Consider the following 15,956-nt stretch of genomic DNA (forward strand, 5'->3'; position numbering starts at 1 on the left):
AAAAGAAGAGGCCAGCCATGAGCAATCCATCTGTGTTCATGGTTTGCAAGTGTGGTAGCGCTTCCTGCCAAGGCTGTAGGTCCTTCTACAAGAAAACACCCCTGCTTCCAGGACAGCATCGACCATTACACAGTGGGACCCTGAGGTCTCCTGAAAGTATCAATCGCTATGGGCAAGGCAATGGTCCTGACTTATTTTTCAAACCAATGCTTCTTAGGGAACCACTGGAGGAGGTTCCTGCTGGTTTTCAGTGGACTCTACCTTTCAATGAAACAGCTTGTGGAATTTCAAAATAAGGTGATCTCTTTGAGAGAGGCCAGCCTAAGCTGGGACTGAGAAGGGAAAGAGATGGAGGAAAACAAAGGTAAGTGAAAACCCAGGACAAGGGCAGGGACAGCTGCCTGGGAGTGACAATTTGGGAGCCGGACATGACCTGTTCCCAAAAAGCATGCATGACGGAGGCAGTGAAACCAGTCCTTCAGTTCATGCTTTCACTCCATTGCCCTTGTTCCTTCCCAGCAGCAAAGGCTGGAAGGAAGGGAAGCCAGTTCAAGACTGTGGCCTGGCCTTCCTCACCCTCCCCTCCCGAGGCGCCTTGACAGTCAAGAGCTAAGAATGGGAAGGAGGCAGAAACCCCTCAACCGCCCCTGAAACTTGGTTCCTACAAATGCAAACTCCAGCACTCAAGAAAATGTTAAGATAATAGCATTATATTAAAGTGAAACTATGTTCTTTTTAAAAAAGAAGGTGGGAGTGTTAGTTTTAACAATGAAGTTATGCATCATGGGCAGCTGGGCTCTGACCACTGACCCCGTCAGTGCCCTGCTTCCAGGTCCCCAGAAGGCACTAGGGGGCCCCAAAGCCTCCGAGTGGCAGGAGGGGGAAGGAGGAGCAGTCCACCCTCCAGGAGCAGCCAGAAACACTGGCGTAACAGGGAGACAGGCAAGCGGGTGTGTGGGGGAGCATCTGGGTGCCACGTGTCACCTCACCCTCAAGGTCAGCTGAACACTGTGTTATGCTGCTGGGTCACCCTGATGAACGTCGCCCTCTTGCTCAGCTCTTTGAGTTTGGCGGCCCCCACATAGGTGCAGGTGGACCTCAGTCCCCCAAGAATATCCAGGATAGTATTTTCCACGTCTCCTTTGTAAGGCACTTCCACAGTCTTGCCCTCAGAGGCTCTGGAAGAAAAAGGAAGCTTTTCATTTAATCTGCTGTTGCTCCTTAAGAACCCAGCCAGAGTAACTCCCAGCTTTCTCACCTTAAGTAGCCCCAAGGTACTCAGGCAGCCAAACACCACCCACTGCCCCTGCTCCCACATTGCTACAAAGGCCAGCTAATCATGCTGGCACTCCATGTGAGTACATTCCTCCCTCCAAAAGTCCCGGCCCGCTGCTGGCTCCCCAGGGCACCAGGAAGGGAGGCTGCATCAGCAACACCGGAGGATGTCCCAGACCAACACTGCCCAGCAGAGCCGTTCTCTGCGGCATGCCTCCACCCAGGTCCGGACAGAGACCAGCGCCCCTTTCCCATCTGGCCTGCAGCCCAACACCATGTCCAACCGGCCCGGAGCCCATGAGGCCTAAGGGGAAGGACAGACCTGGCCGATCACCCCCTCAGCCCTGTGGCCACCTCTTCCATAGGCCTCCCTGACCAACAACAGGGCCTCCCCTGCCGCGTCAGCTCTCCAGCCAGACACCAAGCGTCCTCCAGGGGACAACCGAGAGGACATATCAATACAGTCGGCCCCCAACTCATGGGGGTTCACCTTAAAATTTTTTGACTTTATGATGCTGTGAAAATGATACACACTCAGTAGAAACCACACTTTGATTTTTGAGTTTTGATCTCTCCCTGGGTGAAACTGGGCCAGGGAGCGAGCCCAGCTCCCAGGCAGCCCCAAGGTCACGAAGGGACAGCCAGTCCACTCAGCCATTCTGCCTTTCACTTCCAGCACAGTCGCCAGTAGGTGACACAATAACCAACACTTCCTTATGCAATAGGCTCTGTGTCAGCTGGTCCTGCCCAGCTCTAGGCTAACATCAGCATGCTGAGCAGGTGCAGGTGGGCCAGGCTGAGCTCCCACATCAGCAGATTAGGAGGATTCCGTGCATCTTTGATGTACAGCATTTTCAGCTTACCATGGCTTTACGGGAAGCCAAGGAAGATGTGTAAAATGGGAGAACTCAAGCCCTACTAGGTTATGTGGACGCCTCCACCAACAAGACCCAGTGGCTCTACCTCAGGGCCTGCCTGTCCCTCTCAGGGCCCTTTGTGAGGTGCATCCCCCAGGGCACCTCCCTGCGTTTGCACAAGTTTCTACATCTGTTGTCCTGCATGGTGTCGGGGACCAGTAAGGTGACTCCGGAGCAGAACTAAGGACTTCTAGGCACCAGAGGCTTCGAGGTTCGGATTAGCATCTTTCACGCTTTCAGGGGAACATCTGAAATGCAGAAGGTCTGGTGTATGGCTTGGACACTAAGCAATATCTAGTGGCCCTTGACTAATCCCTTGTTTCACTCTTTCTAAGGCCACCAAATAATGTTCCTACTGAAAAATGAAGATAAAGTCCAGACTCGCATTTAGAGGGCCTGACAAGAAGGAAATTTCCGATCTACACAAAACTCAGGCTCTCATCTAAAGGCCAGGTGATCTGGAAATCCTAACAACCAAATTCTAGAACTTTCTTTAGCTGGTCTCTTCATCTGGAAAAATAATTAAGCATCTCTTGATCAGAAACTCATTACCTAGAATTTCAAAAGGGTTTTAACTCTTGTGCATTGAACTCTACAAATGTAAGACTCCCCTTGGGTGAAACCCAGCTGCTTAAACCACTGACTAGACCAAGGGCTGGTGGTGGCTGGCTTAGAGCACCAAGCTCATGAAACCAGTCGCTGGCCACGCTCAGAATAATTCAGGCCCCTGCGCTCTGTGTCGGGAGACCAAAGTCTGTGCACATGTGCCTGCAATTATCACCATTTTGATTTTTAAAGAGATTTCCATGGCCTTCCCGGGACTTATTGAAAACCCTCTCATTGCTGCCTTGCTAACTGGAGATGGCAGCTTTTGCAAGTCATTTATTGTTGATGTTCATGTCTTCTCACCTGTAAAACAAAGATACTTTGATCTGTCTCCCAGGGATGGTGTGAGAACTAAATGGTTAATGACTGGGAAGGAATTAGCAAAGCATAAATAGCTTTGCCTTTAATTAACTGTAATGTCAAAGTAGGAGAAGCATTCTCACGATGAGGCTGCAAACTGCCAGGGAAAGAGAAGGAGGGAGTCAGAGAGACAGACAGACTGGCAGATAGACAGCCAAAAAGAGACAAGAGGCAGAGAGAGAAAACACATGCAGGGCTCAGAGGGCCTCTGGAGTAAGGTTCTAATTACTTCAGCACTTTCCCTCCTTGTGTAAGATTTGAATCCGCACCCAGAACTGAGTCTTGACACTCCTGAATCTTCTTACTGTTTAGTCTACACACAGCTGAAGTTACAGCAGATGGTTTTGTTTTTGGCTCCTTGGCTTCTGGTTGTGCTCTAACCTGTTTTAGTTTTCCCCATCTACTTTTGTTAGAACCCAAACGAGATGCAACAGTGAGAGGGCCAAACCTTACTCCAGGGACAGCATCTAGTTGTCGCTGACACACAATGGCTGCACTTGCATGCCAGCACAGGGCAGATGCTGCAGGGCCCTGGGATGGTGACCTTGGTTGCTGGGAAAGCATTCAGCTTCTTAGCCAGAGGTCCAGGTTGCCCTTGAGACAGTGATCCCCGCCGTCTCCCCCTGATAACCTGTGCAGCCTCCTCCAGAAAGAGGCTGCCACATGGAGGGGAGTACCCTCTGGTTCCATCCATCTGAAGTCTCCAGGATGAAGGCATAAATGGAGTCCCCTATCCCTCTTCCCAACCCTGCCTACCCCATACCATCATATCATCTTCACTGGGGTTCACAGCAAAAAGAGAAAAAGACTGGAAAGAATGGGAACTGAAAGCAGCCCACCAGGACCCCACTAAAGGAAAGAGCTTGAGTAGAGTACCCCACACCTGCTTCATGCCTGCCTGCACTTTACCTTTAGCTTAGTTTGAGCTTTATATACTGCACTGGAATCCTGTGTCCTCAAAGTAAGCTTTTAGATATGGAACTTTGGTAGGAAATGGAGGGTGTCGGCCAAGGAAGGCTACAGGTTCCTTTCCAGTGGAAATGAGGCTTCCTGGAGAAGGGCTATGAGCCCACTCACAGCTGACTGCCTTCTGAGGCTGCTAGACCTTCTGTCCCATCCACTCTCTGCAGCTTGTCATCTGCACTAATGTTAACGAGAAGCAACAAAGTGGTTTCTCCACAGAAAGGCAAGGCGGTGGGAATACATTCTCTCATCAGGTTCTTAAAAATACCCATGCAGACAGTGAAAATGGAAGTGAAACAGAAAAGGCCAGGTTATCTCTTGAGATTATGGATTAAGTAAAAACAGAACAGCTAAGGAAAGTGAGCATCCCTTCTGCAGTGAGTGACACAATTAATTGGCAAAGAGTGCTGCCTGGGTCAACTGTCAGAGCCTGGAGCAGGGGTGAGTTCTGAGTGAGCTATGCAGTGAAACAGCATTCTTCAAGAAAGGCCCACCCTCCATACAGTGGGCTAGACCACACCTGATGCATATGCAATAGGAGACCCCTTTTTCAACCCAGTTCCTGCTGCCTGAACTCATCATAGGCCACACACTGGAGGTTACAGGGGGAGCTCAGTAAAGACTCCATCAGAAGGACAAGGCAGAACATCCCTGCCCACTCCTGGTAAGTCCAGAGTGTCACCTCCAGGACTGGCTGAGCAAGGGTCACACCTGCTCATACACACCCCTAGTCACATTTCCAGCCCTTCCCTATACACGTCTGCTCTGTACTCTTTTGAGGACCCCAAACATAGCAAATGCTAGCTGGATAAAAATAAAAGCTATTTAAAAAGAAACAAGATATGTTTTCTGGCTCCTTTCCACAGTACTTTAATATAAACAAAATTGATATGCCTCAAGACCTGCTTCCATCCCGCTTCTGTAAATGTGAGCATGCACCAAGGATGCACCGCACCCCCCTCACCTGTACTCGGCGACTCCCCCTGCGTGCTTCTCCATCGCCGTCTCTGAGCTCATCCCATAGAAGAGTTTGAGCTTCTGCCCGTTCCTCTCGATCACTTCCCCAGCACACTCCGTGTGGCCCGCAAACATCCCTCCCAGCATAACAAAGTCAGCTCCAGCTCCTGAACTCCAATAGCGGGGACAAAACGGGAGAGCAGAGAAAAGAGCTCAGAGAAAATCAACTCTAGAAAGATCCAAGTGCTGCCCTCACTCATCTTCCCTCCTCCCAGCAAGTGTCCAGCACAAAACTCAACCTCTCCCTTATTTGAAGAAAGTTAATAAGGCTCCCAGCACAGGGAGGCAGAGCTGGGCATGCAGAGCAGCACGTGCAGCCTGCTGAAGGTCGGCTAATGCCCTGGACAATCCTTAATAACTGTTAACAACAACTATGACCACCTTCCAAACAGAGGTCTAACTCTTTAATAATCAGAATCATTAAGAATTGGGTAACATCTCAGACAGCATGTCCAGTCTCATAAATAACTCCTCTACAATGTCTCCATTGGGCATCTGGTCTACCTTAAGCTTTCAGCTTGTGTAGAGGATGAAAGGACCTCAGAACAAACAGAACCTCCTACACTAGAGATTGGGCATAAGGTGAGAAAGTTATGTACTGTACTGTATATATATATATGTGTGTGTGTGTGTGTGTGTGTGTGTGTGTGTGTGTTTGTATAAATATATATACACATAGTGAAATCCAACCTGCACGTCTTATTGTGAGGACTGTAAGACTTCTAAGGTAAATAATATCACATATTAATCACCAAATGACATGAAATTCCCAAGACAGGTACAGAGGAGATGGGGGTATTGGAGCTGCCTTTGTAGGCTATGCTGGAACACAACCAGGGCTGTCCCCAGGCTCTATCACATGCATGGCACCCAGTAGATGTGGAATAACCAGTTGTCAAGAAAGTAAGAGGAAGAAATAGGAGTATAGTCACAGTTCCCCATCCTGCTCATGGAGAGCTGTGCAGAGAGATTCTCCACTCACTTAAAGAAGAAACTGCTAGAACTTCTCCTCCTGAGTAAGTCCCATGGAAGGTTTACATTGAGAATACGAGAACATCAGGATACAGATGTACTAAGTAATTAGGGTGAAGGACAAGGAGAAGCAAACATAGGAGCCCTTGAGAAATGGCCTTGACCTCTCCCATCTGGTCATTCTAATATTTACAAGACTTCGGGGTTGCCTCAAGCCTTTCGGTCCCTCCTGCTCAGCATTACAGCCACACAGGCCCTGCAGGGCTGGCGCCTCGGTCTGGCACTCTGGCAAGCAAGGCACAACAGGACCTTTCTAGTTGGCAGCAAGCTTTGTAGACCCCCCCTTCCAGGGTCCCCAGGAATACTGGATCCTTGGCCATCCTGCCATGATTTTAACAGAGCAGAGGATAACCAGGGCCCAGCCAGGCCTCCTGATGGCCACGGCTCTGAGAGCACAGCACCTGTGAGCTGGCTGGTGTGGAGCAGATGCAAACAGCAGGGCCCAGAGCACAGGTCCACTCAGACCATGCTTGGAAGGGCCTTCCAGTTATTTGTATTTCTGAATGCTCTCCTGTGCTTTCTTAGCCAGGATTTCCCCTGACACAGTCCCTAGGAATGCTGTACCCGCAGAAGGAGAGTGATGGGAAAGAAGCCAGAGGCCAAGATCAGGACCCACGCCCAGATCTGCTCTCTACATGGCACCTTCTTAATGACCAGTCCCTTTAAAGAGTACTCAGCTCCCACTCTGTGAGCTATTAGAAGGGACCCCAGGAGGGAACACCAGGTATGAAGTCAATTCAGCTCCAAAAACAATAGTAAAAATGTCCTTGGCTGCTGATCCTTATCGTAAGGGGCAAGCTAACACACACGTGGAGCAAGAGTCCTGAGTTCTCCCTGCTACGCCCCTGCCTGTAGGGCCCTGGCCTTGTCACTCGCCTCCCAGGGCCAAAGTCTCAACAACTGTAACATAGGCAGGCTGGATTAGACTGATGACTTATATGTTCCCTTCCATAACCAGGAGGTATGATAAGAAAGGGATTAAGAAGGCTGCCCATTCGTAGGACATTCTCCAAGGCTGCTACAACACCCTGCTGCTAAAAATACTGTCCCTTGTTTCCTTATCAGTATCAGTGCTTCATTTAAACAAAAAACATCAAGCCCAATGCCTAAACCTAAGCTACTCTACAGGATGAGCTCCGAAAAACAGTGGTGAAGAAATACAGGAGGCAGGACCCAGCCTCCACGACCCCACCCTCCTTTCCTTAGGCCAGGCCAACTGATTTTCTTTTTTTTTTTTTTTTTTTGACGGAAGTAACTTTCTGGCTGAGGCATTCCTTATGGGGCCTCCTGGGCCATGCTGAGCTCCCATTTCACAGTTTGGAGCCCCACAGTGCGGCCAGCTCTGACTTCTGAACGCACTTTGTGAAGGTTAAGTGCTGGGCACAGCACGTTGAGATGCCGGGCTTCCTCCTGATATCCGAAGAAAAACCCAGGACCCCAGCTGGGACCCCCACCACGCCGGCCCCACTGGCCCACAGCCGGACACTGCTGTCCCCTGTGGGGAATGGGCTCCTCACCTCAGGTGAGAAGCTGCTGCTGCGACTCAGTCCCACAGGCATTTCCCCAAGCCAGGTCCCAAAGCCCTCCCTGAGGGTGGGCCCATCACACAGGGACTGTCCTCCTCCACGGGTGCCCCGAGCCCTCTCGGCTGTGCCTTCTGAGCCAGGACTTCCCACCTTGCCTGCAGGATGTCGCCCCCACCCACGCCTCCCGCCCCAGTCTATCCCTGGGCACTCAGCCTGCTCTGCATTTCACCAGCAGTGCACCGACGCCGGGCCTTGGGCCAACTGGGGATGGAATCCAGGGAGAGGAAGCTCCGCCCTGGCCCAGAAGGGGCACGTCCCACCTCCTCCCTCTGTTCCCCACCCTGCCCCAGCACACAGCTGTGCCAGCTCCCTCCCAGCCCTCTGTGTCCCCTTACCAAAGGCTTTGGCGACATCTCCTGGACAAGTGCAGCCTCCATCCTTCGAAGAGAAAAAGCAAGAAGGTGTCGGCAGGAGCTCAGCCTGGCTTTCCCTTCCCTGGGGGCACCTGGGTGGGGGACAGGTGGTGTCCCTCTGGCACCCGCAGCCAAGGGCACCGGCACTCGAAGCCAGAGCCCGACACTCCCCAGTCACTGTCTGCCGACCGGTTTCCACCCCTCCATACTGTAGCCTCCTCTCCCCAAGCCCTGTCACACTTCCTCCGAGAGGAGGCTGGCACTGCCCATGGCCCACAGTGGCCCACCCATCCACCTGCCCTGCCCAGGAAGCGGGAGGCAATAGGAGGCGCTCAGAGACCTCTTCTTCCACCAGCCCCCTGCACAGCATGCCTGGCCAGGACTGTCCGATTCATTCCCATTCAGCAGTCACCTTTCCCTCCCTGCCAGGCATGAAGAGAGGTTTATTTAGTACAAAAGCTGAATTATTTTAAGAGCCAAGGAAAGGACACCAAGTTAGTTCTTTGTATTTCCAGCCATTCCGTGTGTCTCCTATTCACCTTCATGTAATATGCCAGTTATCTTAAAATCAAACATGCATTCCTGAGACCCACTCTGCCGATACAGAGAGCACCTGGGGCTGGTTTAAGGCCTTGCAGGACAGTCTTACCTGCCTGGCACTGCTCAGCCATGAGGGACATGTTTAAACACGGAGTAGCAGATTTATAGAATGCAGAACATTGTGCATCCTTTAAAACACAAAATGACCAGGCTGTACCTGCTTTTCACAATGTGGCCTGTGTGAAGTCCCAGGAGGTAAAGGACAGTGAGGGTGGCCTTGAGTAGCAGCCAACCCGACAGGGAGAGGCAGGGTCTGTGCCCAGGGCTCTATAACAGGGCCCAGAGCTCAGAATAGGTCTGGGTGCAGCACCAAGGGCTCAGACAGAAGCACCCATCCCCAGAAGGTGGGACCCACCAGTAAAGGAGTCAGACAAACCTGGAGAGGACACAGAAAACACAGGCTCCCCATGCAACTTTGCATTACAACCGGCAGGAAGGCACGTGCGCCTCTGGAGTGGGCAGCCTGTCATGGACCTGGGCTGAACCAACTCAAAACAAGGGGTCTGTGTGACTCAGTTCTGTTTCCGTTTGCTTTGTAGGCCTGTCCCTCTGGGGGCCAGAACTCAACTACTGCTTCATTGCTTCTTTGTAGTTATGATCAAAAAGTAAGTGGTGGGTGCTCAATTTTTTTCTTGTATGAATATTTACTGACCACAGGTATTTCCTCCATCAAGTGTGCTATTCATATGCAGCTCTCCTGGCCCCCAGCAGGCCACAGGGTACTAAGGAATGCTGCTGTCAGAGGTGGTCTGTCAGTATCAATTATCTGGCCAGAGCCCCGCACAAGAAGACAGTAACAGGACGCGTGGTCTGTGTATCTTCATGCTTCAAAGCTCCAGCATATTCACTTTCTCTTTCAAAGGCACAATCCCTACATGCCCTTCACTTGTCCTGCCAATTTTTTTAAGTGCCTTATCTCTTCATCAAAACCAGTTTTACACAATAGAGTTTCAGCCTTATAACCTCAAAAGATTAAATAAATTCATGTTCCCATTAAAACAGGTCCCTAACAAAACACACACACACATACTCCTTCAGTCTTCGACTCATTTACTTGAAAGGGAGTATCTGTGACTGCTAGGGTGTCTTGTGTGGGATCCTATAAACATTCTGTGGTCAGCAAGGAGGCCTGACTCAGAAGGCCTGCATTACTGGAACCCCAAGAAGATGAGCTCTTCTTCTCTTCCCAGTGTGGGCTAAGATGGCCACAGTTAATAGAACTTCGTGATGTGCCATAGAGAGGAAGCCGTACTCAAGTCATCTGCCCACCAGACAAGCCAGGCTACACACTTAACCCAGTGAGATTCAGCATCACGCTCCAGGGCAAAGGAGTCTGCCCCCTACTACCATTTACAGGGAACTTCCAGAAGTTGTTGAAAGCATGCTTTCATGTTCTCAGGAGACAGAGCAACTGGGGCAAACCTCCACAATCTAAAAACATTCATAGCTGCTGCAAGGTTTTAAAAAAACAGTGTGCTTATATTCAAAAGGCTACTAGTTTTGTTTTCCAAGAGTATTAACATAGTATTTTAGTAGAAAAAGCAGCACATGACATGAGTAGTGGTAAGTCGAGCTGTGAATTGTCAGCCTACCTCTTCCTAAAAATATGTGCTCACCCCTAACCGGGGTTGGGGGGTGTGAAAGCAAGCATAGAGCAGGCAGAGAGGATGCCAATCAAGCACCTCTGAGCCAGGGGTTGTTACAACCTTCCTTTTCCTATTCAAACACCACAGGAACCTGAAGGTGGTATTGTGTCAGTGGGAAAAAATGAGGGAGGCTCAGAATGGTTGAGTGATTTGCCCAAGGTCACACAGCTCTACACAGCTTGTGTTATAGAACAAGATGGGAACCCTGGTTAAGAGTACACTCTAAAAAAGTCTAGAAGCATACATATAAAATCATTACCAGTGTCCCATTAAGATGATGGTAGCTCTAGCAATCTTTACATTTATTTGAATTTTCTCTTTTTCTAACTAAACCTATTTTGTTGGAGAATTTTTCAAGCTTCAAAAAAAAATTAAACTATGTGAATGAATTTGTTTGGGTCTTTCTAATAATGATCTAACTGTATGTAAGGTGCCACATTAAATCAATAAAATTATAGGGGATTTGCTGATCAACCTTTACTTCTTTGCAGAATCAATGAGAAGACAGGTGCAGTAGGGACCAGGTGGAGGAAAGAGAGGATGGGAATTACTTTGAGTCGGCTTGATGAGAGCAGTAATGAGGCTTATTGTGTAGGGCCACCTCAAACATGAGAAGCTGGCTCTCTAGGTCTTCATAAAATGCACTAATGAAAATGTTGGCGCTTGAGTAAAGAAGAGACAACAGTGATCCCAATCAACCTAATCAGAGGACTTTCTTTGAGGTCCTGGGAAGCCATTTCATCAGTGGACAGTGGACAGCGCTCAAATCCCTCTCCCTCTAATGGGTCAGTAGATACTGACTCTTCCCTCTCCATTGGAAGACACGTGTGGACACCCGGTGGGAAAAGACCAGCTATAAGCACACATTAAGCTTGAGTTTCCCAAAGCAATGGGGTGGGAAAATGAGTACACCTGAGATCCAGTATGAACCCTGAAAACCGTTTGGCTTCAGCAAGCCCTTCAACCTCTGAGTCTCCTCATTTCCTAAGTGAGGGCACTGAAGGGAAGGAGGGAAACGTTAGAGATGAACACAGCTCGACTTGAATGCTGGCTCCACTTTACCAGCAGAGCGATGCTGGACAAGTTACTTAAGGTCTCAAAGCTTGTTTGCAATGGTTAATTTATGTGTTAGCTTGACTGGGTCACAGAGGACCTAGCTATTTGGTCAAACATTATTCTGGGTGTTTCTGTGAGGGTGTTAATTTGTGGATTGGTAGAGTAAAGCAGATTGCCCTCCTTAATGTGGGTGGGCCCCATCTAATCACTTGAAGGCCTGAATAGAACAAAAAACTGTTGTTGGAATAAAAAGCTCTCTCACCTCCCTGAGAGAATTCTTCCAGACTGACTGTCTTGAACTGGGATATGGGTATTTCCCTGCCTTCTGATTCCAACTGAAACATCAGCTCTTTGGGGTTTTCAGGCCTTCGGGCTCACACTGGAACTCCAACATCGTGTCTTGTAGGCATCTAGGTTGCTAACTCACCCTGCAGATCTTGGGATTTGTCACCCCCTATAATCATGTGACCCAGTTCCTTATAATGAGTCCCAATCTCTGTCTACACACACGTACATATGCTCTCTATCAGTTCTATTCCTCCCGAGAACCCTGACTAATACACCTGTCAAAGGAAGATAACAGCTCCTTTGTCAGGTTGTTCCAAGAATTAAGAGATTATATGTGTATTGAGCCCAGAAGGTAATAGATGCTCAATAAATGACTGCCATTTCTTCCTCTAAAGCTGTTTTCACCTTTTAAAATTTCTCCTTTGTGTGATGTCTAGCAGATGACAAGAGAAAATTAAGTAGTCACACCTTAATCTTCACCTGCACAGGGGGTGTTGTGAATTTTTCAGCTCTCTCCCTCTCAGAAGTCCATGTGGGCCACAATAAATAGAAATTTGATTCAAGTCCAGCCTCTTGGGTGTAAGTTCCTGCTGAACATACCCCATGCTGTCTGTGGCTTCCTTTTTCTGAACTTCAATGGCCTGGATGTGCTAACTCAGCATCTAAAGTGTAAAAGGAGACCAGTGGAAGGAAATTGGACAAAGTAGCAGTATCCGAAACACCAGTGGGTCTCCAGGGGGCTCAGGACTACTGGCAATGGGAGAGCCCGGCTCGTGAGGCTGCACCGGACACAAGGGAAGGGGGCAAAGTGGCCACTGTGACCCCCCAGTGCTCAGCTCATGTCAAGTGCAGATCCTACATAAGCCCGCGACCTTTGTCTGGTCTTCCAGCTACAAATTCAACTTCTAACCCCATCTAGGAAATCTCTCCCTGTTAATGGAAAAATAAGAACCCTAGAGAACCAGTGCCACCAGCCTGGGCTGTCACTGTCCTGAACAGACAAATTCAGAGTTGCTCCCTGGGTGTTAGCAGCTGAGACCTGGCTCCGGAACACTGCCCAGGCTGTGTGTCCTGAGCCTGCACTATAGAAGCCTGTCGTTTTGAACTTGGGAACCCATCAAAATTAGCTGGAGGGCTTGTCAGAACAGATTCCTGGGCCTCGCCTGCAGAGCTCCTGATTCAGTAGGTATGGGATATACGGCCTGAAAATTTCTAACAAGTTCTCAGTTATACTTCTGCTGCTGCTCAGGACACCGTATTTAGGGAACTGCTGAGATAAACTATAAGATAGGCAGTGCTGAGTGAAGAGGTCCCATGCTGATTTTCAATCATTCGCTGGTGGTGCAAGCAGATTCTCCACCGAATGGTCCTGTAAACTAAACCAGTGTGAAATTTCCCGAAAGACACAAGCACAGGATCTCAGAATATGTTCACTGTAAAATTACCAGTTTGGCCTCCACTAACTTGGAAATGGTGGCCACTCAAGGAATATATATGACAAAGCATCTAAGTTTTCATTAAGACTCTTGATGGTAAACACTATCAGGTAATGGACTTATGTTGATTTTGGATGGGCAACCTCTGAAGAGTCCAGTTTGCTACAATGGGGTCCAGGAATTTCTATTTTAAAAAGCTTCCCTGGTGGTGCCCATGCAGCCAGTCCAAGATAAGGCCATGGGGAGCATGTAAGAAGCACCACTATTGGGGAAGGCGCTCACTGTGGGTGACACCAGGGACTTGGATCACCTGACTCAGCAAACGTGGAATGTTCAATAAATGGGTATTAATTTGTCCACTTGTGCAAAGACTAAAGGATGCGGTATTGAACTAAAGGAAAGCCTCAGAACTCTGTCAGCGACCAGTAAATCCTCAGTCATTTATACCACTTCCAGCACATAGTAGATGCTCAATAAATATTTGCTGGCTGAAAGGATGGAAGGATGAAAACTTGGATGAAGACTCAGAAGGAGCACAGGAAATATGCTCTGGACTGCGAGGGAAGAAGCAGGACCCTAGTTCTAGTTCTTAGCAGAAGTTACATGCAGTTAAGCAATGGCTGCATGCTCAAATGCTGCAGGAAGGCTCAAATGAGATCATGTACCTGTTGGGTATTCACAGAGTATTACTACACCCTCAAAGAAGGTCCAGAAATCAAGCCTCGAGCTGAAATGCTAGGCCAAAATCAACAAGGTACTATTCCACAGAGGTATGTAATTTAATGCATTTGAGGGTTTTTTTTAATGACCAATCAATTATTTAATGTGGGAGCCAGTCTTAGCAACTGTACAAGTGGAAAGATCTGAAGGTTTAATTTAATATATTCATTAAGTCATCATTGTTATAGGACCACTAAAAATACACCACTAATACATAATATGTGAAAAAACACACAAACACACACACACATATGTATACAAAACATCCATCCACATAATTGTCAGCCATAGTCCTGAGTTTGTCCAACTATATCCAACATATTCGGTCATGAGAATCTCATCTAGAAGGAGAGAGAGATCATTTTCTTCAACTGTCTGAATGGGCACCATGCCAGTAAAGGTGAAGAATTACAGATAAGTTGAGGGCAGCCTAACCTGGCTCTCATTCATTCAATCCTTAATATTTAGTGGCTGAGTCCACCATGTCATCCTTCTGGAAGCTTCATGAAAATGTTATCCCTGCCTCTGCCTCCCCTCACCTCCTTCCCATACATTTCTCAACCCACATAAACCTAACTTCTGCCCCCAAAATGCCACTAAATCCATTCTCACTACAGTAAACAGCGACCCACTTGCTGGCAGCAGCCGACCCCACGGCACATGTGATTCACTAAGACGAGGTCACCCTGCAGTAGGGGCACTCCCAATCCAATGAGTGATGTCTGTATAAAAAGGAGAAATCGGGACACAAACACACACACAGGGAGGACACTGTGTGAAGACTAGAGTTTCAGTGCCACAAGACAAGGAGCTGGGTGGAACCCCGCCCTCCCCAGAGCCTGCGGGGTCTTGCCGGCACCTTGATCTCAGACCCCTGGCCTCCAGAAGTGTGAGATGATCAACTTCTCTTGTTTAAGTCACTGAGTCCGGGGGACTTCGTTACAGGAGGCCTTGCAAACTGATAGTGGTCCTCTCATTTCCTCAACGCTCCTGGCATGTCCATCCTACAACATGCCGCCTCACATTGTTACTAACAAACGTGCCCACCTCCCTCTGAACAGTAACTGGGGAGCAGGGCAGGTGCTTTGGCCGAATGCCACTGCCGTGAACATGCCCAGCTCATTCCCAGGCCCACAGGATGCCAACCGCAGCATGCACAGGTTGTGTGCGTGGCAGCCAAGGACCGGGCTTCCCCAGGGCCTCCCTGCGGTCCAGGTTGCTCCCAGCTCCCCGCCCACTGGCCCTGAGGCTTACCGAGATGATGTGCCCCTTCAGGCCATGGGCGGAGTCCCCGCACTCGATCACAGCGCTCAGCTGGGGGTAGCCCACCCCCGTCTTGGTGCGGGTGGTGCACACGGAGCCTGGATGGAGGAAGCAGCAGACCCCAGAGAGAGATGGCTATGAAGGAGCTGAACTCGACACAAATGGGCCTGGGCCGCCATAGCACAGCCCTGTCCCCAAGCCCCGTGGTGAGCTCTCCATGGTGAGCTCTCCATGGCAGTGGGGCCGTGGGGGGCTGGGGGGATGAAAGGGGCCTGCCCATAGGTTGGTGGAGGTGGTTATAACCCCACCACTGGCCAGCATCCCTCAGGCCCTCGTCACCACCAACTGCTGGGACCCAGGACACCCCCACCCCATCCTGTCACTGTCACCCTCCCTGTGACATCAGCCTGCACCCGGTGCCGAGCCCTGATTCAGTGTTTTAACCCCCATTCCTTTCTGCCTTCCCCCGCTTTTCCTCACAACCACACTCTACTTCCCTCAGATTCCCCGGGGCCTCTAGCCTCCTGTACCTTCAACTCTTGTCAAAAATCACTTCTCTAAGACTCCCTGCCTGGCCTGTGAGGTGGAAATAAGAACACTGACCTTCAGGGCTGCAGTGGGGAATAACCGGCTTCTAGAAGGGGCAGGGTGTGGCCTGCAGTGAGCCCTCGGGAAAGGGTGCCAGTACTAACCGTGTCCCTGCACCCCCTCTCACCCCACTCTGCCCCCCACCTCCCCATCACCATCTCACCGGCCCTGGCCACCCTGTCCAGAGTCCCCACGCAGCCTGGGCTCTGAGGTCAGCTTCCATTTCAGGACTCACACCTGCTACCTGGAC

The 15,956-nt window shown here is 49.7% G+C and overlaps 1 protein-coding gene across 4 annotated transcripts in view; it reads right to left on the reverse strand.

Annotated features, from left to right (window-relative positions):
• Window positions 1-689: 689 nt before the first annotated feature.
• Window positions 690-15,956, reverse strand: part of GMPR (guanosine monophosphate reductase) — a 37,359-nt gene continuing 22,092 nt past the window's right edge. For 3 of the 4 annotated variants that reach the window (XM_036889419.2, XM_036889229.2, XM_036889325.2), the window contains 4 exons: window positions 15,110-15,216; window positions 8,092-8,134; window positions 5,086-5,245; window positions 690-1,178 (listed from right to left, as the gene is read on the reverse strand). In XM_036889419.2, coding sequence (XP_036745314.1) covers window positions 998-1,178; window positions 5,086-5,245; window positions 8,092-8,134; window positions 15,110-15,216 — 491 coding nt within the window. In that variant the 3' untranslated portion in view covers window positions 690-997. The remainder of the gene's footprint in view (window positions 1,179-5,085; window positions 5,246-8,091; window positions 8,135-15,109; window positions 15,217-15,956) is intronic. The other variant, XM_036889478.2, reaches the window with a different exon arrangement.

This window comes from Manis pentadactyla, chromosome 16, assembly GCF_030020395.1.
Source record: "Manis pentadactyla isolate mManPen7 chromosome 16, mManPen7.hap1, whole genome shotgun sequence".
NCBI classification, from domain to species: domain Eukaryota; kingdom Metazoa; phylum Chordata; class Mammalia; order Pholidota; family Manidae; genus Manis; species Manis pentadactyla.